The following is a 21,004-nucleotide window of genomic DNA, read 5'->3' on the forward strand; positions in this document are numbered from 1 at the left end:
GTTTCATAATCAGCAGTATCATCCCATCAAAAAAAACAAAAGCCCATCATAATCATAATGGGGGATGGGGAATATAATCCACTAACTAATAATAATACTAAATAGTTAATCAATTAGACAGAACCATATTTAGAACCCTAATTCTTATCATTGTCGGCCTTGGGATGTTCATGTTTTGGCGAGGGAATGGGGGGAAGGGTACCTATGATATCGATCAATCCTAAATGCTTGGCCTGTTGAGGGGACATGAAGTTATCCCTCTCAATACATTTCCTGATAACATCGATTGAACTTCCGGTGTCTCTTGCCAAAGCGAGAACAATTTTGTCCTCCTCTGCCATTAGTTGATTAAATGTAATTTGTACGTCTTTTGAGCTTCCCTGATATCCACCTATGACAGAGTGGATCATCACGGAGCTGTTCGCGGAAGCATATCGAAATTCTTTCTCCCCTCCTGCCAATAACACTGCAGCCATGGATGCTGCATTCCCGACACAACAAGTGTGTACAGGACATTTCAGCGCCTTCATTTGATCATAAACAGCAAGTCCTAACATAAAAAATCAATAAATAGCCAATTAGGTAATGTAATAAGAAGAAGAAAAAAGAAAAGAAAGAAACCTACCTGAAGTTATTAATCTTCCCCCAGAATTGATAATCATTTGGATTGACGCTTTTGGATTCCTGTACTCAAAGTACATGAGTTGAAAAATTATGGATTCAGCGTTTTCGTCGTCGATCAACCCAGTGACATTGATCCTTCTCTTTTCCAAGAGGAATGATGAAATAAATGGGGGAGTCCTAAAACCTCTTGAAAATGGTTGTCGGGAAGCAGCTGCTGCTGTGAATTTTATAAGATTCAACATGATGAATTGTGAAGTGTGAAGGAGGGAGAGAATGAGGGATACATATATATAAAACCAATTTCAAATGAAAAACATGGATATTGAATGTTGTCCCTCTGCCCGTTGGCGCAGAGCCGCCCAACAATCCAAAAAACCCAAAAAAACCTCAAAAGAATCATGGAAAGTACAAGAATTTCACAGTATCTTGTTTGGGAAACTGAAGAGAGAGAGAGGAGTGAGGAATCCATAAAGTCGCCGGAAGAAGCTTGTCGCCGGAAGAAGAAGAAGAAGAAGAGAGAAAGAGAAGATAAGACTTCTTTGGTTTGAAAATATAAACAAACAAAGCTTTAAGCTTTTAGAAAGCCGGTAGCTAGGGATGGCAATGGGGCGGTTCGGGGCGGGGAATGCAATTACCATCCCCACCCCATTTTAATTTCGGGGATTTTTTTAATACCATCCCCGCCCCGTTCGGTTTTTTTCGGTTTCGGGGAATCCCGCGGGGCACCGTTAATAATTTTTATTTTAAAAAAATAAATAAAAATTATACAATAAAATTATATAAACGATTTTTTTAATATAATATATATTGTAATATATTAAAATTTTATATTATTGTAAAGAAATAATTTTAATACTCTTATAAAATATAGTAAGTAAATAAATATATTGGTGATTTAATATATTTAATTATGTTTATGGTATTCGGGGAAGAATCGGGGTGAAAACGGGGTGAAATCGGGGCGGATCGGGGTGGGGGGCACAAATACCATCCCCGTCCCATTCTCGTTCGGTTTCGGGGAAAAACCGTCCCAAACGGGGCAATTCGGTTCGGTTTTCGCGGGGCGGTTTCAAATTGTCATCCTTACCGGTAGCAGCAGGCTAGCAGCTTGCACATGGGTTGTCGGTGTATAAATAATTAATTAATAATATATTTTATTGATTTAATTAAGTTTTGAAACATTTTTTTTTGTTTAAAACCTCTTGAAAGTGGTTGTCGGGAAGCAGCTGCTGCTGTGAATTTTATAAGATTCAACATGATGAATTGTGAAGTGTGAATGAGGGAGAGAATGAGGGATACATATATATAAAACCAATTTCAAATGAAAAACATGGATATTGAATGTTGTCCCTCTGCCCGTTGGCACAGAGCCGCCCAACAATCCAAAAAACCCAAAAAAAACCTCAAAAGAATCATGGAAAGTACAAGAATTTCACAGTATCTTGTTTGGGAAACTGAAGAGAGAGAGAGGAGTGAGGAATCCATAAAGTCGCCGGAAGAAGCTTGTCGCCGGAAGAAGAAAAGAAGAGAGAAAGAGAAGATAAGACTTCTTTGGTTTGAAAATATAAACAAACAAAGTTTTAAGCTTTTAGAAAGCCGGTAGGCGGTAGCAGCAGGCTAGCAGCTTGCACATGGGTTGTCGGTGTATAAATAATTAATTAATAATATATTTTATTGATTTAATTAAGTTTTGAAACATTTTTTTTGGTTTTTAAATTAGTGATTGAAAATGACTTAATTCAATAAGAATTTGATGTTATCGGATTAGTTGAATAATTGAATTTAATTACCCAAATAATCTCAATTTATTAATATATAATAAATTAAAAATATAAGTGATTTTTTAGTTAGATTTCTTCCAATACATAATATAACATTTTTCAACTTATATATATATATATATATTCTAAAATTATTAACAAGAACATAATCATTATTGCATTTATTATTAAAACAAGTCTTAAGTTGACAAAGCTTATATTTTTTTTTTATAGTGTAGTTACAACTAACTACAAGGGAGATCATGTCAATAAAAGTTTGTAATTATGTGCCTTTTTTTTTGTTTCTCTTTTTTCACAGCTTAACTTGAATGATAGGGTGTATTTTATTTTTAAATTAGAGTTTATTTTTATGAAAATGAAACCTTCATATTATTTATTTGAATTCTCTACAATGATGTTATGGTTTTGTTGTTTAGCTTTAACAACTAATATTTTTATAATATCATTGTATATATATAATTTTATTTTTATTTTTATTTTTATATATTATATATTATATATTATATATGTTGACTAGCTAAGTAAAAAAGGATCCATCCCTTTCAATTGATCGCATACTAAAGGAGAGTTTTGGGTTGGGTCAATGCATATAATATTTTGAGTCAATGCCGACATTAATGGGAACATGATAAATGAAATAGTACTTTTAATTAATTAATTTTACAATATATAATTCATTTATAACCAAAATGTGTAAAATGTGAATTAAAGGAGCTAGGGACCATTCATTTGTTTAAAACCAGGTCAACTATTCATACGACAACATTAATATTCCGGTTGGTATATATTTTGAATCTTTTAATCTTTTTATTGGATCATTATTTTCATGAAAGTTTTGAAATTTATGCCATATGCTAACTTGGTAATCTAAGGCTATATCAAAGTTTATTGATCAATAACCATACATAGTCCAAAAAGCTAATTAACAGATATTTTTTTCTAAAAGAATTCTTAAAAAAAATAATAATTATATATGATGGATATATAATATGAGTAATATTAATAGAGAGCGAAAAAAATATTGATAACAAAGTGTAAGGAATGATGTGTCATATTTCAAAATTTCAATCCAATTAAATGTTTATGTAATATACCTACCCCGTTATATGGAGAAAAAAAACCTATAATAAAGTTTGTTTTCTTACAAGTTCTAAGAAACATCAAAACTCAGATGGAAAGAAATGAACAAAAGAATCAAGAACTTTAGATGATTTGAGTGATATGTTGAAAATAACGAGGGGTGCAAAGTAATACACCAAATCTACAATCCGACCCTATGTCTTAAAACTGTGTTAGAGGTTTATCACATTTTAGGGAAGTGGACAACGCGAGCTACAACCCATGCCTAATACGTACGATAAGTCTCATGTTGACTATGAGTTAGTTGTGATGAACCATTTGAATTAACCAAAAATGAGATATTTTGAATTAGAGGGCACATACATGAAGTTTGCAGTGATAGCCCATTCCTAAAGTATGATTTGTGCGCGTGATCAGATGTTTGAAATTAAGATGGGTCTTCGGGGTGGACCAATTGGGTGAAGAAAATCATGAGCTAAAAATGGAAATGTGATATAACATGTTCGACCGACCATGAATCACTTTAATTTGATTAATTAATGTACTACGTACGTACTGTGTAATATACTGTTCATCATCCATTCATATTAGAGAGTAATCGATATTGATCATTTATTTGAAAATGATATTGCATATATATATATAATAATATTATTTGCATGCTTTCCAGTTATGGCAATCACGTGTGAATGGACCATGATTGTCGTCTCCTAATTCCTCCTCCCCGACCATAAGATCACTGTCTACTCTTTTCCCTACAATCTCTTTAATTATGATCACTTAATTATTAGTTATATTCTAACTAGGTACGTACATTCTTTTTGTTTTCAAAAAAATATTTTAATCAACTTAAAAATAAATAATACATTGACTCCATATATTAACGAAAGATGGAGTGCGATTTCACCGTACAATTAATAACGGTGAGCAACGGCAATTTCCTTTATCACATATTTACTATTTGTTAGAAAACCATAAGATTTCCCATAACCTTTTTCAACAACAAGGTATAATATTGACCAACGTGAAAATTTTATAGATCTCGCTAAGATATAATATCACGATTATTTGGGTTGACCATTTATAACTTACCGAGGTCGTCAAATACTTGACATGGACAATGTTTTCAACACCATTAAGTCATCTCTTATATCTAGACCGATTTAAAAAATCACTAGCTATTCATATTTCAATTGAGCAAATTTTCAAATAAGGCTTGGAATATGGCTTATTGAGGAAATCATGCATTCTTTCATTATCAACTAATTTCCCTTTTTCTTTTGAATTGAGTTTAGAGGTTAATTAACAAGATGGTTTGTAGGGAGGAATTGACTAAGGATGAGTTGTGAAATGATAGAAAATAAAATGTAATCTAATTTTTGTTAATTTGATTTATTTTTTTGTATTTGGATCAATTTTCCTCTTTAATTGTCATGTTTTCCTTATATACTTTTATTTTTTCCTCTATGATGTTACTTAATAGTACAAATAGTAAGTTTCAAAAAAAGAAAATATATATATGTATATAATAAAATGATCTACTAAGATTAACTAATCACAATTTTTCTCATAAGATTAATTTCCTTGTCAAAATAACTTTATTAAAAACAAAAACCACTCAAAGTAGAGATAACCCTAAACAAATATAGCTAGGTTCATCAACAAGAAACCACAAACCCTAATAACAATTTATATTAATGAGACATAATTCAAAATAGATTTTTTCCTATCAATAAAAAGATCTTCCGCTATCCATCTTGCCTCCATGGAAGTACCGAGCAGGCCACGTTTCGTGAATCCGACAACATATATACAAACCATTATTGCCTTTCCATCCTCTTGGAAAAGGATTTTGAGGAAGCCCGTTCTTTTTGGAAAAGAAACATGTCTCCTGATTAAATGTTTCACCAACAAAGGTTAACCAATTAACTTGATACGTACTTTGATTAATTAATTCTAATAATAAATTGGAAAGAAAAATAAGATCATGTACCTTTAACCAAGTTGGTACATTACTTTTGTAACCTGTTGCCAAAATGATAGCATCCAAATTCTCCTCCATGCTTCCATCTACGAATTCGACTGAGTCACGATCTACCTTCTTTATTCCGGGTCGTACCTTTAATTATCATACATGTGAATCAACATCGCCCTTTAGCAATCTTTATTTATTTTCGTAACAATTAGAAAAATATTTTTTAGAATAAAAGAGAATATAACTACCTTAATGTCCCCAACTTTAATCTTCCCTAGTGTACCAAGATCCAAGATAGGCGTCTTTCCAGAAATGCCCTTGAGTTCGATCGAGGGGACCAATCTTTGGTCGGTTTAGACCATAACGATCGAGCTGTATTCCCAAGTATGATCCATGACATCATGAGCAAATAATAATCTACGATCTTCACGGGGAACCACTTGAGCAAATTCATAGATATGCCGAAAGTTGATCTTCCAAACATCTTCTGAGGCAAAACATGCACCTTAAGAAAAAGAAAATTGACTTATGTAAATATATAATATTGTATTAAGAACTAAATTAAATAATTGGTTTGTGTATAGATTGTGTTATGTTATAACTCCCAAGTCCCAACCTTTATGTTAAAAATATAAATAAAAATCAAAGTTGATACAAATCCTAAACCCTAAACCATTTAGATAATAAAAAAAACTTATTTATCTTTAAAAATATATATGTTTTCATTTAAGATTGAAATATTTTGTGTCGAGTAATATAACTTACTGTATTTCTAACAACCAGAGATGTCATGGCATCATGATCGCTAAGGTCCAAAGATATCTCCATTCCTGAATTCCCACATCCAACAACCAAAACCTTCTTTCCTCTATAACATTCACCATTAATCCTATAACAACTACTATGAACAACCGTCCCCAAGAACTCGTCGACTCCTTCAATCTCCGGCACAAAGTCATCAGCATTCTCACCGGCCCGTGGCGACAATCAACTCCGAAGAGACATACTCTTTGATCTCCCCTCCCTTGGTCTGGCTCCTCACCCGCCAATAACCACTTACATTATCGAACTCTGCATGAACGACAGTCTCCCCAAACGATGGAACCAACCCAAAATGTCGTGCATAATCCTCTAGATATGATATGAAATGTTGTTTTGTTGGGTAAGTTGGATAAGTAGAAGGGAAAGGCAATATTAGTGGAAGCTCGCAATATTGTTTAGGAATATGAAGATGAAGACGTTCGTATGATTTGTGTTTCCATAGAGAAGCTAAACAATTGCTTCTTTCGAGAATCAAGCTTGAAATGCCTTTCTCCTTTAGACATGCATGCGGCTCTCTTTTAAACAATTTTGGGTTATTTTAGGCAAGATTATCCATGATCTATAAATAATTTAAAATAAAATATTTGTAATATGTTATTTTACACTTTTTAATAAATATATATTAGTTTACCACTTTTAATAAATAACCAAAGTTTTGTATTTTATGGATATTTAGTTTTAAAAAATATTATCTTACATACTAATTATTTTATAAATATTATTTAAATATAGATTTAAAAGTTTAAAAAATATATTATTTAAATAGTGCATGAACCTGTTATTTAAAATAGTGTATTTCAGTTACTTTATAATTTCAATTTATTAATATTTTATTTAGTTGCTTTTTATTTAGCTTTTTACAATTTACACTATTTTTATTAATCTTGTCATATTATGAATCATAATTATAAAATTACTTAATTAAAATTTATATATAATTTCTAATAACTTAATTGCAATTCTTTTTATATAACAAAAAAAATTATATTAAAGAGTTATAAAAATTGAAATAAAAAAATAATAATTGGGGTAAAATTATATTATTATATATTAAGATTAAGAATAATTTAATATTATTTTAAATTTAGTCTATTTAAAATTAAGACGTGATAACTCTATAAGGTAGCTTAAGTGATAATAGTGATTATTGAGGTCAATGGAGTGTTAAGATTTTTGTAAATTTCATCAATTTATTTAATTTTCCAATTAATTTTCAAATATTATAATTTTTAAAAGTAATATATAATAATTTATTTAAATTTTACTTAAAATAACATAATATAAATATTTTAATTTATAATTTAAATATATTAATAAATTATTTAAAAAGTTAAATATAATTAATGTGAAAATATTATATTTTAAATAGTTATTATTTAATTAATTAGATATGCAATCAGGATCTTCCGTGTACAATTTATTATTATTATTTATTTTTTATTGTATTAAATTATCTTTAACAGTTATCATAATTGACATGAAAAAACTTTTAATTTCTTAGTAAAAAAATAATAATAATACATGAAAACACATTATCCATCCCAATCTTTTGATCTCTTGAAGAGGGTGATCTTAATTACTTAACTTGACTAAAAGTTAACATTTTATATATTTTTTATCCATTTGAATAAATGTGACATCATTAGTAAAGTTATGGATATACATATAAAATATTATATATTTATCGTTATGGATATCTTGGATAAATTTAATATTCTTGTCAAGTCAAAGGTGATGTATTTATCCCCACTAATATTTTCCAAATCCTAAAAGTTCAAGGGTCATGCACAACATAAAAAAAATTGAGGGGACAAATTGTTCAAGTTGAGAAAGTTTAGAGGCTTGAATCTAGCGGTTCTATCCTTTTGAAGATGATGGCGTATGTAATCTGAATCATTCGACCGGCTTCTCATGCATAGATTCCGGTTCATCACACACAATAAATAAATATAAAAATAAAATATGGCAACAATAATTCTTTTAGCGACAAACATGGAAATGTTGCCAAACAACGTTTTAGCGTCGGTAACATGCAAAGATGGAGAATCTTTTCCGGTTTTCATTCCCAAAACCGGCCGTTACTTTTCCCACTCTCAATTGTTTACACGTTTCTACTTATCTAAGTAATTTAAGATAGATATGCAAACAAATCCTTTCAATTTATTCAAGTATTCTGGCAAGAAATAGAGGAAATGGCTCAAACAAAATCGGAATCAGACGCGACGAGTATAGCGCCATCGTCTCCTCTATTCCCGAAATCGGTGGTGTACTACGTGCATAGTCCCACTGAATCAAATGACGGCGACAAATCACATCCATCGATCACTGATTCACCGTCGCATCGTTCTTCTTCGTTCGGATACCGCAGTTGGTGAAGCTTGGATTCGGTGGTGATTGGTTTTAATTGGTCTATCTTTGCCAAACTCCCCCAGCATTTCTTTGGCTACAACTGGTCGATCTCACTCTCAAAAACCGATTATTAAGAATGAAAGTAATTTTTGTTTTGTTTTTGGGAAATTTGCTCTGGTTCTTGAATCAGAAAGCTATAATAAACTGATAAACAAAGCAAGGAATACAGTGTTATCTTGGATTAAAATGAACAATTTTGATCAGAGAGAGATAGAGAGCTTACTGCTTTCAGTTGTTTCCATGAATTGCATTTGCTGGCTGCAGAAGAAGAGGAAGAAGAAGAAGAACAAACAAACAAAAGAGTCGTCAGAAAATCTTATCCATAGAAATTACCGAATGAACTTTTAAGATTTTTGATTGGTTGAAGACGTTTCCACATCGATAAGAATTCTAAATAAAAATATTTATAATAGATACAGCTTCCGCCACGTTATATTTCTTTTTTCCTTTTTGTTAATTTTGTAATCCTTTTGTTTTCTTAATCTGGTGAAGGATTTATTTATTTTTTTGGTTATATTTGGGTTGTCTGAAATTATTTTTTTTCAAAATTAATGCATTATTTGAACATTTTAAAAAAAGGAATAGTCATTTAATACAATTAATAACACATTTAGTCCAAATTTTAATAATTTTATAACTTTAGCCCCTCATATAAAATTTACAACTACATTCTAAATTATTTTAATTTTTTATAAGAAATTAATTTTAATTTAATTAAGAGTTACTTATTAAAAAATAATTAATTAATGATACAAAATAATATTTAAAAGACAAATTATAATTTAAATATCAAATTATAAATAATTTTAAAAAAACTCTAAATGAAAAATACATCACCATCATACAATTTATGAAAAGTCACTAAAAAATAAACTCGTTGTTTAACGTCGGTTAAAATATAACAACTAAACAAACTAATAAAACGGTATTAAAATAATTTATATCAAATATTCAGAACCACAAAATAAAAATTGATAAATAACCTTAAAATAGGGTTTGCCAAATAATAATTATCATCTATTATAGGATTGAAATAGTGATAAACTAATACAAATCATTTGAGGATAAGTTACCTAACTCTTTATCGAAAAGAAATAAAAATAATTTTTAATCCGATATTTCTTCTTTTTTTTTTTCTTTTGCTAAGAAAGAGACTGACACAAATACGGTAACCAACACAATTGGAGAGTAAGAACAACAAACGACTCACTAATGACTAATAATATTATTCAAATTATAAAAATTTGAAACACAAGTTTTGATTCGATTGAATAGGATGCTGAACCGACACAACTCCAACTCAAATTATAGTGATAAAAAGAGAAACAAGACATCCTAACCAAACAAAAAAAAAAATTTAATTGAAAAAGCTAATAAAAGTTACTTTTTTCAATTTCTCTTTTTTCTTGTAAGAAACATAGGGAACATTGTTTTAAATCTATAATATTATTTGGTATAGATTTAATTATATATATGAAACTTTATAGTTAATTTGGATAATAAACTTTAGATGTCAATTTGAACAACTAACAAAAGTTGAAGGACACATTAATATTTAAAACTTATCCTATTCAAAGGATGTTGCAGGACATTATAGGAGAACAGATTCAAAAGTCTGTATTTTCATGAATCCTGCTAAATTCTTAATCCTCTAAGCCCTAAAAAATGCTGAATATATGGAGATGGTACCAGAATTGCTTATCAAACCCTAACTTCAACTTCGATCATAGAAGGATCCGATGAGGTTACAGTAACTGATTCTAAGAACTATGTTGTTCGATTTCATGACTACAAAAAAGCGGAAGCTCACAAGATCTATCTCGAAGAGAGCGTAAGAGTTAGCGGGTGGAAATGGGTTGAGCGAAAGAACCCTGCAGCGAAGTTTCCAACAGACTTCGGCCTGGTGGAGGTTGACAATGGGGTTCAGGAAAGCTTGATTGAGGAGATTCGGAAATTGGAGCTTGTTAAAGATGTATGGGTAGATTTAAGCTATCAAATGAGCTTACTTGGTAAGAAAACGAAGCGAGTTGGAGCTTTTGTCGATGGGCAGAAGCGGCCTGGAAAGATTTTCACGGCAATGTCGTTTAGTGAGACTGAGGATGGTGTGGCTTCTCCTTCCATTAATTTCAGCATTGATGGGAGACGCAACCTCTTGATGGATGTAAGTGATTTGCGTTAAGAAACAAGATATAGTGTTTATGAATTTTACTTAAGATTGATGTTTCAGAGATCTCAAGTTACATCATTGTTTGGTGCCGAAACGCTTTGGTCCAAAGGATATACTGGTGCAAAAGTGAAGATGGCTATTTTTGACACTGGCATCCGAGCTAATCACCCACATTTCCGAAACATCAAGGTATGCATCTCCTAAGGATCCCATATAGAGGTTTAGCCCTATCTATTTATAAATAATTTATGTTTCAGGAGCGGACAAATTGGACAAATGAGGATACATTGAATGATAATCTTGGTCATGGGACATTTGTTGCTGGTGTTATTGCTGGTGAAGATTCAGAGTGTCTTGGATTTGCACCCGACACTGAAATCTATGCATTTCGCGTATTTACAGATGCTCAGGTAATGTAAACTGGTCATGGATAATTAATAATACCTCCTGTCAACTGTTTCCTCGCACTTGGTAGTGTTTATCAGTGGTAAATATCATAGCTCTGATGTTGCTATCTTCTTGAGAACACCATTTCTGTTATACTTCTTAATGTGGATCCCCAGATGGTATCACATTTGGAAGTTGAATTTAGTTGTTAGTTGTTTCTCATCTGGATCTTGATCTGGATCCAGATAAAGAAACAAAAGTGTTTCCAAATAGGGGCCTTTAAGATTAAGTTTTTTTTATGTTTGTTCGTCCACATTCTGGTTTCTGTTTCTTTTGATTGTTGTCTACTTTGTCATTTGCAAAGTTATGAGAAGGTTGAGTTCAGCTTCTTGCAGGTGTCGTACACTTCTTGGTTCCTAGATGCCTTCAACTATGCTATTGCAATGAATATGGATGTTCTAAATTTGAGTATAGGTGGACCTGATTATTTGGATCTTCCATTTGTGGAGAAGGTAACTTCCCTCTCTTGCCTTTTGTGATGTGATCTGTTCTTGTATTTCATCTGAATTTCATTTTGTATACTATTTGGTTAGAAGAATTGCTCATGATAATCAGTTTTATTTGTCTTTCTGCTTCGAGAGTGATCTTTAGTATTTTCAAACCTTTTGGGATTTTATGCATTAAGTTTATTGCTAAAATTTGTATATGCATTTGAGATAAATGTAAGATTTTATTTCTTAGAATGATATCCCTTTGGAGTCCTCATAAGATATGGATGTTTCTTTTTTATGTGAATTTTTAACAGGTGTGGTAATTGACAGCTAACAATATCATCATGGTTTCGGCAATTGGAAACGATGGACCTCTCTATGGTACTTTAAACAATCCAGCAGATCAAAGTGACGTTATTGGTGTTGGTGGCATCGATTACAATGACCACATAGCTTCGTTTTCTTCACGTGGCATGAGCACTTGGGAGATCCCTCATGGGTATGTATATACGTATGGATGGGCGGATATATTTTGATATATATTTCTGTTTGGACCATATATGCCAAACTGAAATCTTTTTTGTTTTATTTTTATAGCTACGGTCGTGTGAAACCTGATGTTGTGGCATATGGGAGGGAGATTATGGGATCGAAAATTAGTACAGGTTGTAAAAGTTTATCGGGCACTAGTGTGGCAAGTCCAGTAGTGGCTGGGGTAGTATGCCTTCTAGCTAGTGTCATTCCCGAAACTGAAAGAAAGAAAATACTAAATCCCGCAAGCATGAAGCAAGCACTTGTTGAAGGCGCTTCAAAGCTTCCTGGACCAAATATGTATGAACAAGGTGCAGGACGAGTTGATCTGTAAGTTCTTCACCCTCTCGGTTCAATATGTGTGTATTTTTCACAATTTTAGTTTTATTTTTGAAAATGGTCCATGCATAAAATGAAAATGAGGTCGATTAAGCACAACAGCTAAAGCGTGACATGAAAGTAAAAAGCAAAACCCCTTTTTAACGAAGAAGCGTTCCTCCTGCATGGAAATCAAGTTCTTTATTATTGTTATGTATCATTTTTATGTCAGGTTAGAATCCTTTGAAATTCTAAAGAGTTATAAACCTCGAGCAAGCATCTTCCCTGGTGTACTTGATTATACAGATTGTCCTTATTCGTGGCCTTTTTGCCGACAACCACTCTATGCGGGTGCAATGCCTGTAGTCTTTAACGCAACCATTTTGAATGGGATGGGTGTAATTGGTTATGTTGAAGGTTCGCCAACGTGGAATCCTTCAGACGAAGTGGGTAATCTTCTTAGTATTCATTTCAAATATTCAGAGGTAATTTGGCCTTGGACTGGTTTCCTAGCCCTCTACATACAAATTAAAGAAGAAGGAGCTCAGTTCTCCGGTGAAATTGAAGGCAATATAACTCTCAATGTGATCAGTCCTTCTGATAAAGAGGAGAAAGCTGGAAAAAGAAGCAGCACTTGTGTTCTTCGCTTGAAGCTGAAAGTGATCCCCACTCCTCCGAGATCAAACCGCATACTTTGGGATCAGTTTCACAATATAAAATACCCGCCTGGTTATATTCCTAGAGACTCGTTAGATGGTCGACATTCTCGATTGGCATGGCGACCATTTACATACAAATTTTCACATAATGTTCAATATGCTGACGGAGGCTGGATATTATGTTGAGACTCTCGGTTCGCCTCTGACATGTTTTGACGCTCATCAGTATGGAACACTCCTATTGGTTGATCTTGAAGATGAGTATTTCCCTGAGGAGATTAGGAAACTGAGGGATGACATTGTTCATACCGGGCTAGGCCTTATAGTGTTTTCCGAATGGTATAACATAGACACGATGGTGAAAATGAGATTTTTCGATGATAATACGAGAAGTTGGTGGACCCCGGTGACAGGTGGCGCTAATGTTCCTGCCTTGAATGATCTGTTGGCCCCTTTGGGTATTGCATTTGGTGATAAGATTTTGAATGGTGATTTCTTTATTGACGATGAGCAGACGCGATATGCTTCTGGGACAGATATTGTTAGGTTTCCTCGAGGTGGGTATGTACATAACTTCCCTTTCATGGATAGCTCAGAAAGTGGAGCCACACAGAACATCTTAAGCTCCAAGTCTAAGGTAAAATCTTATCCGTCCTCTGTTTCTCATTTCTTTCTTCCTGATTTGTATTTGTAACGCTCGAAAATAAAGCTGTGTGGTTTTAGAGTCTCTGCTTCTTAAGTAGAAGCTTGTTGGTCGACCCAGCTTGGTGTGTTTCAAAAACAAATATGTTTTTCGATCGATAATAGCAGAGTGAGATTACACTTTTATTTGACAAATGAAAATGTGGTTGGGCTACCCATCCTTAATAGTTCAAGTGGTAAGAATTTTGAACTAAGAGTCTATAACCATTTAGAACACTTTGATTAAGGGAGGCTATGGCGTGAGCCTCCTCCGGATTAAAAGGTTCTGGTCTAAGAAAAAAACTACGGTTGGGTTATGGCCCAAACATTTTTGAGAAACACATACCTTTTCGTTTGGTTAAACATGTCACCGGTTTCATTTTGTGGTTGGATTAGACCACAAGTTAGGTTTTTATCCGCCCATGATAGCTTCATTCGAAAGACTCTAATCTAAGAGGCTGAGGTATAAGGTTCAATTGATGTTGTGCTAGCCTCTTACATCTGGTTGAAAAAAACAAATAAAAGAAGATAGATTTTACACACAAATATTTACACATAAAAGGGAGTCTTATATTGGGATTTGCTAATGTTTAAGACTTTGAATGTGAATGATGCAGGCAGACTATCCTATTCTTGGTTTTCTTGATGCGGGCAGTGGTCGAATCGCAGTATACGGAGATTCCAACTGTCTAGACAGCAGCCACATGGTTACGAATTGTTACTTGCTATTGAGGAAAATGCTGGATTTCACCAGCAAAAATGTTAAAGATCCTGTGCTTTTCTCAGGGAAAATGAGGATAGACAAACCCATCTACCAAAATGACAACCAATTACCTTCTCGAAGAACAGATATTAACTTTTCTGCTTATTCTGCTGTTGTTGGAAAGCCCTTGGTATGTGGAAGTGATTCCAGGTTTGAAGTATGGGGTACAAAGGGATATAACTTACATGTCAGGGGTAGAAACCGTAGATTGCCAGGCTATCCAGTCCTCGACTTGGGGATAGGTTTGAACTCTTCTTCTTTTGCGTCTGAGACTTACAATTTGAGAAGTCCCGGTTCAACAAAGATAAAAGACGTGTCTACCGGGAATAAGTACTTGGGTATACTCAGTGCAGATGATGTAAGAAACTCTCTTATTTTATTTAATTTTTTTTTGCATTTTCATCGTGTACTTCATTTTTTTTTATTTGTGCAGCTCGACATGTCCGTGCTAGCTGCCAGTCGTTGGCTCCTTCCTGCCATTGTCGCTGTTTGTGGTTAGTATTTTGGTGGTACTTTACTCAGCCATTGTTCGGTTTGGGTTATCTGGTTAAAAAGACCGAAATAACCCAAACCAACCGAACAAGACCTTAGATGATATAACATTGGAGTAGAATTCATCTTTTTGAAATATTTTGGTAGGTTTGCTGCTTTTCTTGAGCTTATGGAGGATTCGGCAAAAGCGAAGGAGGAGGAGGAAAGGTTCGAATTCGGCCACCCGATTCACCAACCTATAGCCTTAAGTAGTTCTTATGCAATAGATATCATCACAATCATCATAAAAATGGCTTTGATATGATTAGGAATTTCTGATGATGATGATGATGGTAAGTTTTGTAGAATTGACTATAATTTCGATTATGATTATGTTCAGTTTCTTCTTGTAGGCGATTTTTATTATTATGTAGACTCTGGTACTTAAATAGTGTATACTAGCAAGCACCCATTACACAGTACAGAAGAACATAAGCTTATATCTTTTTCCATTGCTTATCACATCTTTCATTTTTCTATATAATTATTTTTTTTAATCTAGATTCGGATTCAAAAGATCATTTCTTTATCAATTTATGTTATTATGTCAAACAAATAGTAAACTGTTACTAGTGCTAAAGATTGAGCACAAAAAGTTAACTCTCATGCTTCCATGTCAATGGAAAGTGAGCACCCAAAATCATCAAAATTTTCTATTGATGGAACTCATTTAGTTGACAATTTCATATGGAAAAGAACTCTAGCAAATACAATTTATTTACCATTTATGCGGGGAATAAGTACCATTCAACCCTGTTTTATTTTGGGAAATATTATTTCCGTCCTATTTTATTTTGGAGATTTTTTTTTACTATATATCGGTTTTAAAATATTTTTTTTATTTAATAAAATTATATATAACGACTTTTTTAATACGATATATATTGTAATATATTGTAATATATTGAAAATTCATATTAATATTAAAAAATAAACTTAAATTTTTTATAAAATATAAAGAGTAACGATGGAGACTTAAATACCATCGAGTATTGACACAAGCATTGAGGTGCCCTAAATATAATATAAGTTTGTATTATTTTAAATAAAATTAATCTAGTTTGATTGGTTAAATAACATGTTTAAACATGTCGATTTAGAGATCAAACCTGCCTTACCTAAGACCAGCCCTGATACCATCTCGATCAAATCGGGAGAAAACTTGTTCATAACGTAACAAATCAGATGAGAAACAACTAAAAAGATTATAATTGTAATCCCTAGTTGCAAATTTCGTATAAATAAATAAATAATTATATTGGGTTAGGATTTGAAATATAATAATTTTTAAAGATTTTTTTTTTATCCAAATGTTTTGGTAAAAAAAAAAAAAAAAAAAAATTATGAAAGAAATATTTCATTGAAAAAAGTATTTGTTTGATTATTTTTTATAATAAAAAATGCCCTACTAGTAAAAAGAAAAACAAATTTCCTTTCTCTCCCGCCTTGCCCTGCGCTGGACAGCCATTGATTTGGAAGAGACGGCAGTTTCTTCTTCATTCTTCCTCCGCCGCAATAATTTCATTCTTCTTAAAATCTCGGTGACTTTGTGAAGCGATCTTTCTCTCTTCTTGGGAGGAAGGAATCGCCGTCGCCTTCGCCGTCGGTGTAGAGCATGGCGCCGCAGCCATTCATAAATTACCTCACCTATGTTCAAGCGATTCCTCTTCAGTCTGTCTCCTCAACTCCATTTTCATTCTTTTCGTCATATCCGTTCAGTGACTACCGTTGCAGCAGAAGGAAAGAGAACCTTCTCTCACATATTCCAACAATGTTCGCAGCGAGCGGCGATATTTCCGGGGAAGCAAGCTCATGCCCGGATGGTATTGACTCATTTCACACCCACTGTTTTTGTAACGAATTGCTTAATGCAGATGTATATAAAATGTTCAACTTTAGATTATGCACGTAAAGTATTCGACAGAATGCCTCACAGGGATATGATTTCATGGAATGCCATGATTTTTGGTTATGTTGGATCTAGAAACCTGGAGGTTGCACATTCCATGTTTGATTTAATGCCTGTGAAGGATGTTGTTTCGTGGAATACGTTAATTTCTGGGTATTCACAGATTGGTAAGTACAGGAAGTCCTTAGAGATGTTCCTACTGATGATGCAGATGGAGAGCTTGGTGTTGGATAGAGCAACCTTTGCCATTGTTTTAAAAGCTTGTTCTTCTTCGGATAACTATGAGATGGGGATACAGGTTCATGCACTTGCAGTCTTCATGGGTTTTGATTGTGATGTGGTAACTGGCAGTGCATTGATAGACATGTATGCGAAATGTAGGAAATTGGAGGAATCGTTGAAGTTCTTTGATGAAATGCCTGAAAGGAATTTGGTTTCTTGGAGTGCTGCCATTGCAGGTTGTATTCAAAATGAACAGCTTTACGGTGGTTTGGAACTCTTCAAGAAAATGCAGAGAGATGGAGTTGGGGTGAGTCAATCTGCTTATGCTAGCGTTTTTAGATCATGTGCAGCTTTATGTGAAGTAGGTTTTGGTTCTCAGTTACACGCTCATGCTTTAAAGACTAACTTGGGATCTGATATGTTAGTAGGAACTTCAATTTTAGATATGTATGCAAAATCTGGTAGATTATCTGATGCTAGAAAGCTATTTAACTCGTTGAGAAATCATAGTGTGCAATCCTACAATGCTATGATTGTTGGCTGCGTTCGAAGTAGTCAAGGATTAGATGCTTTGCAGATATTCAAACGTTTGCTTCAGTCTGGTCTTCCATTTGATGAAATAACTCTATCAGGAGCAGTAAGTGCTTGTTCATTGATCCAGGGTCGTTTACAGGGAATCCAAATTCACGGATTGGCTTTAAAGAGTAGTCTATGGTCTCAAGTTTGCGTGGCGAATGCTGTTCTTGACATGTATGGAAAGTGTGGTGATTCCCTTATTGCACGAAGAGTGTTTGATGAGATGCCAATAAGGGATGCTGTCTCTTGGAATGCTGTGATTGCAGCCTATGTTCAAAACGGAGAAGAAGGCGAAACTCTTTCGTTATTTGTCTTGATGCTGCGATCCAGAATGGAACCCGATGACTTCACTTACGGTAGCGTATTGAAAGCTTGTTCGAGTCAACAATCTCTTAACAAAGGATTGGAAATTCATACGAGAATAGTGAAATCTGGCATGGGGTTCGACTGGTGTGTCGGGAGTTCACTTGTCGATATGTACTGCAAATGCGCGAAGATTGACGAGGCAGAAAAGATTCATTACCGGCTCGAAGAACGAACGATAATATCATGGAACGCGATAATCTCAGGCTTCTCGTTACACAACCAAAGCGAAGAATCCCAAAAATTCTTCTTCAAGATGTTAAAAGATCAAGCCGAACCCGACATTTACACGTACGCCACTGTTCTCGATACATGTTCTAATCTGGCAACAGTCGAACTCGGAAAACAAATCCACGCTCAAATTACGAAACACAATCTCCAACAAGATGTGTTAATATCCAGCACGCTGGTGGACATGTACTCGAAATGTGGAATCTTGGACGACAGTAAACTGATTTTTGAGAGATCTTTAAAACGTGATATAGTGACGTGGAACGCGATGATAACCGCCTACGCTCATCACGGTCTTGCTGACGAGGCGTTGAGAACCTTCGATCGCCTTCAGCTCGAGGGATTGAAGCTGATTCACGCCACTCTAGTAGCTATCCTCCGTGCGTGCGCCCACATGGGGCTGGTCGAGAAAGGGGTGAATTACTTCAACTCGATGAAGAAAGAATACGGGGTGGATCCTCAGCTCGAGCATTACACTTGTCTGGTTGATATTTTCGGAAGGTCTGGTCAAATTAGAAAAGCTTTGGAGGTTATTCAAGAGATGCCGTATGAAGCTGATGATGTTACTTGGAAAACATTGCTGAATCTTTGTAAATTGAAAGGGAATGTTGAGATAGCTGAAATAGCAGCAAAGGCTATTATGAAGATGGATAATGAAGATTCGGCTGCCTTAATTCAATTGTCAAATGTTTATGCTGATGCCGGAATGTGGGATGAAGTTAAAGAGGTTAGGAAGATGATGAGGTCTGGTCGATTGAAGAAGGAACCGGGTTGCAGCTGGATTGAAGTTAAGAATGAATTACATATGTTTTTAGTTGCGGACAAGGCTCATCCGAGAGGCCAAGAGATTTATCAACAACTTCATTTGCTAATGGTTGAAATGACTTGGTTCGAGGATATTCTTATGGATTAAGAACACAATCAAGTAAGTTTTGCTGTCTTTTAATTCTTAATTAATATGGTTTATGTTTTAGACTCGAAACTTGTTTGGAGAAGGGTTTTTCTGAAAAGGAAAAATCCGCTTGATTCAAACTGTTTGTTCTCTTCCCCAATTTGCAAGTTCTTGATTTTGCATGATATCCTTGTTATGAGGCCGAATAAATCCAAAGTGACGTTTCCTATTGATTCTAGATTTCTTTTTCGTGATTTGTTCCAGGAGGATGATTCATACATCCTAACTGTGCTTTTGCGGTTTGATGGGCAGCCAGAGGTGGACGATGAGGTATGTTTGGATGTTACTTTTCTAAAAAATGTATATGTTAAAGCACTAGTTGTTTCAATCTGTTTGTGTGGTTTATTTTATACAGGGAAATATATTATACTGATTCCCGTCGTTACAGCGTACAGCTTCTCCCCAGAGGAGCAATAGAAAAGAATATGTTGGGAGGAAATGGGCCGATTGGGTAGAGGAGGGGTTCAGAAGTTTTTCGAGGAGAAAAAATGGCAATTCAGGTAGGGTTTCATTTTAAAACAGTTTTTCTATTGCCCCAAAAGTTTCTCAAGTAAAACATATTTTGGCTTTGCAGTAAAACCAGCTCGTCTGAGAAAGCAATGGTCATTGGTCTCGGTGCCCTCAATCTCTTTGGCGTAATTGTACTCGATGGCATGCTAAAGTATGTCTTAAGCACGATAATCATTCTTTTGGTTTATTCGAGTTTGGCAAAGAAGTATGATCCAACTTTTCTCACATTTAACGATAATCATTGATCTTGTTTCATTTGAAGAACTGTTGCAGTTGCACCAACTGGATTCATCTCGTTTGTGGGTACCATTTTCCCTTGGCTTCAGGTGTGAATAAATAATACAACTTCCTTGCTATTTTAGCTTAATGGTTTTGCCTATATATATATGTGTCTAATAAGAAGGTTAATTTGTTAGGTTTATGCTGCTTCATTTTTTCTGATTCCATTGGCCCGATGGCTCCTGATTCGCAACAAGAACGCCCAAATAGAGAACAGAAATTCGGCTAGGGAGAAATTTGCCCAAGCACTTAACTCACCAGATTACACTCTTATGCGAAAGGTAAAAATTTTTTTACTCAATTTTATCATAATACAAAACAATTAAAACACATGTTCTTTTTCTTGCACGGTTAGCTTCTGAGTGCCCGAGATATGGCTCAGCGAACTTTCATTGGACAAGATATAATAGTTTACAGTACCGACAAAGACTTGTTCGAACAAGAATTCGATGCTCAAGAGTGGGAACGAAAGCTAAATGAACTCGAGAAGTTGGAATGACAGAGGTCGAGAGCCTCGAGGCGTATCCATTCCTCCATAATAGATATAGGATTGCCAACAACAGCAGCAGAAAATGAGAATTATTACCCGAAGAAGATCGACAACAACAACGCTTTCTAGTTCTTTTGTTGTAAAACCAATTCACAACTATATATATTTTCAGGTTCTTTTTGTAGAGTAGGATTTATTGATATTTTAAGAGAATTTGCATTTTTAGAGCCAAGTTATATAAGCTTGTATAGAA

At 34.0% G+C, this 21,004-nt stretch overlaps 4 protein-coding genes and 1 pseudogene across 4 annotated transcripts; 3 read left to right on the forward strand and 2 right to left on the reverse strand.

The window, feature by feature from the left end:
* Positions 1-137: 137 nt before the first annotated feature.
* LOC124911633 (ATP-dependent Clp protease proteolytic subunit-like) lies at positions 138-866 on the reverse strand. The gene is made up of 2 exons (XM_047452137.1): positions 626-866; positions 138-550 (listed from the first exon to the last, which is right to left on the reverse strand). Exons 1-2 carry the CDS (start codon positions 864-866, stop codon positions 138-140), a joined length of 654 nt encoding a protein of 217 aa, XP_047308093.1.
* Positions 867-5,174: 4,308 nt separating this feature from the next.
* Positions 5,175-8,601, reverse strand: LOC124911635 (annotated as a pseudogene).
* A 1,692-nt stretch (positions 8,602-10,293) lies between these two features.
* On the forward strand, positions 10,294-15,678 carry LOC124912024 (subtilisin-like protease SBT6.1). The gene is given in 11 exon segments (XM_047452579.1): positions 10,294-10,852; positions 10,919-11,047; positions 11,116-11,268; positions 11,641-11,757; positions 12,051-12,235; positions 12,334-12,597; positions 12,818-13,339; positions 13,341-13,881; positions 14,543-15,046; positions 15,122-15,182; positions 15,328-15,678. Coding segments are annotated over 11 exon segments (2,736 nt in total). The 5' UTR covers positions 10,294-10,687; the 3' UTR covers positions 15,423-15,678.
* A 972-nt stretch (positions 15,679-16,650) lies between these two features.
* LOC124912027 (pentatricopeptide repeat-containing protein At3g02330, mitochondrial-like) lies at positions 16,651-19,455 on the forward strand. Its single transcript, XM_047452581.1, has one exon. The coding sequence runs from the start codon at positions 16,869-16,871 to the stop codon at positions 19,431-19,433; it is 2,565 nt and encodes an 854-aa protein (XP_047308537.1). The 5' UTR covers positions 16,651-16,868; the 3' UTR covers positions 19,434-19,455.
* Positions 19,456-19,686: 231 nt separating this feature from the next.
* On the forward strand, positions 19,687-20,977 carry LOC124912028 (uncharacterized protein At5g03900, chloroplastic-like). Its single transcript, XM_047452582.1, has 6 exons — positions 19,687-19,742; positions 19,828-19,972; positions 20,047-20,133; positions 20,245-20,308; positions 20,399-20,542; positions 20,617-20,977. Exons 2-6 carry the CDS (start codon positions 19,911-19,913, stop codon positions 20,758-20,760), a joined length of 501 nt encoding a protein of 166 aa, XP_047308538.1. The 5' UTR covers positions 19,687-19,742; positions 19,828-19,910; the 3' UTR covers positions 20,761-20,977.
* Positions 20,978-21,004: the final 27 nt, after the last annotated feature.

Source organism: Impatiens glandulifera, chromosome 8 (assembly GCF_907164915.1).
Source record: "Impatiens glandulifera chromosome 8, dImpGla2.1, whole genome shotgun sequence".
Lineage (NCBI taxonomy): Eukaryota > Viridiplantae > Streptophyta > Magnoliopsida > Ericales > Balsaminaceae > Impatiens > Impatiens glandulifera.

Coding starts and splice junctions, on each gene's coding strand:
- LOC124911633 (XM_047452137.1), bottom strand. CDS start 866: ATGTTGAATCTTATAAAATTCACAGCAGCAGCTGCTTCCCGACAACCA. Junction 551..625: donor GGGAAGATTAATAACTTCAG/GTAGGTTTCTTT, acceptor TTTTTATGTTAG/GACTTGCTGTTTATGATCAA.
- LOC124912027 (XM_047452581.1), top strand. CDS start 16,869: ATGTTCAAGCGATTCCTCTTCAGTCTGTCTCCTCAACTCCATTTTCAT.
- LOC124912028 (XM_047452582.1), top strand. CDS start 19,911: ATGGGCCGATTGGGTAGAGGAGGGGTTCAGAAGTTTTTCGAGGAGAAA. Junction 20,134..20,244: donor GTACTCGATGGCATGCTAAA/GTATGTCTTAAG, acceptor TTTCATTTGAAG/AACTGTTGCAGTTGCACCAA. Junction 20,543..20,616: donor ATTACACTCTTATGCGAAAG/GTAAAAATTTTT, acceptor TTGCACGGTTAG/CTTCTGAGTGCCCGAGATAT.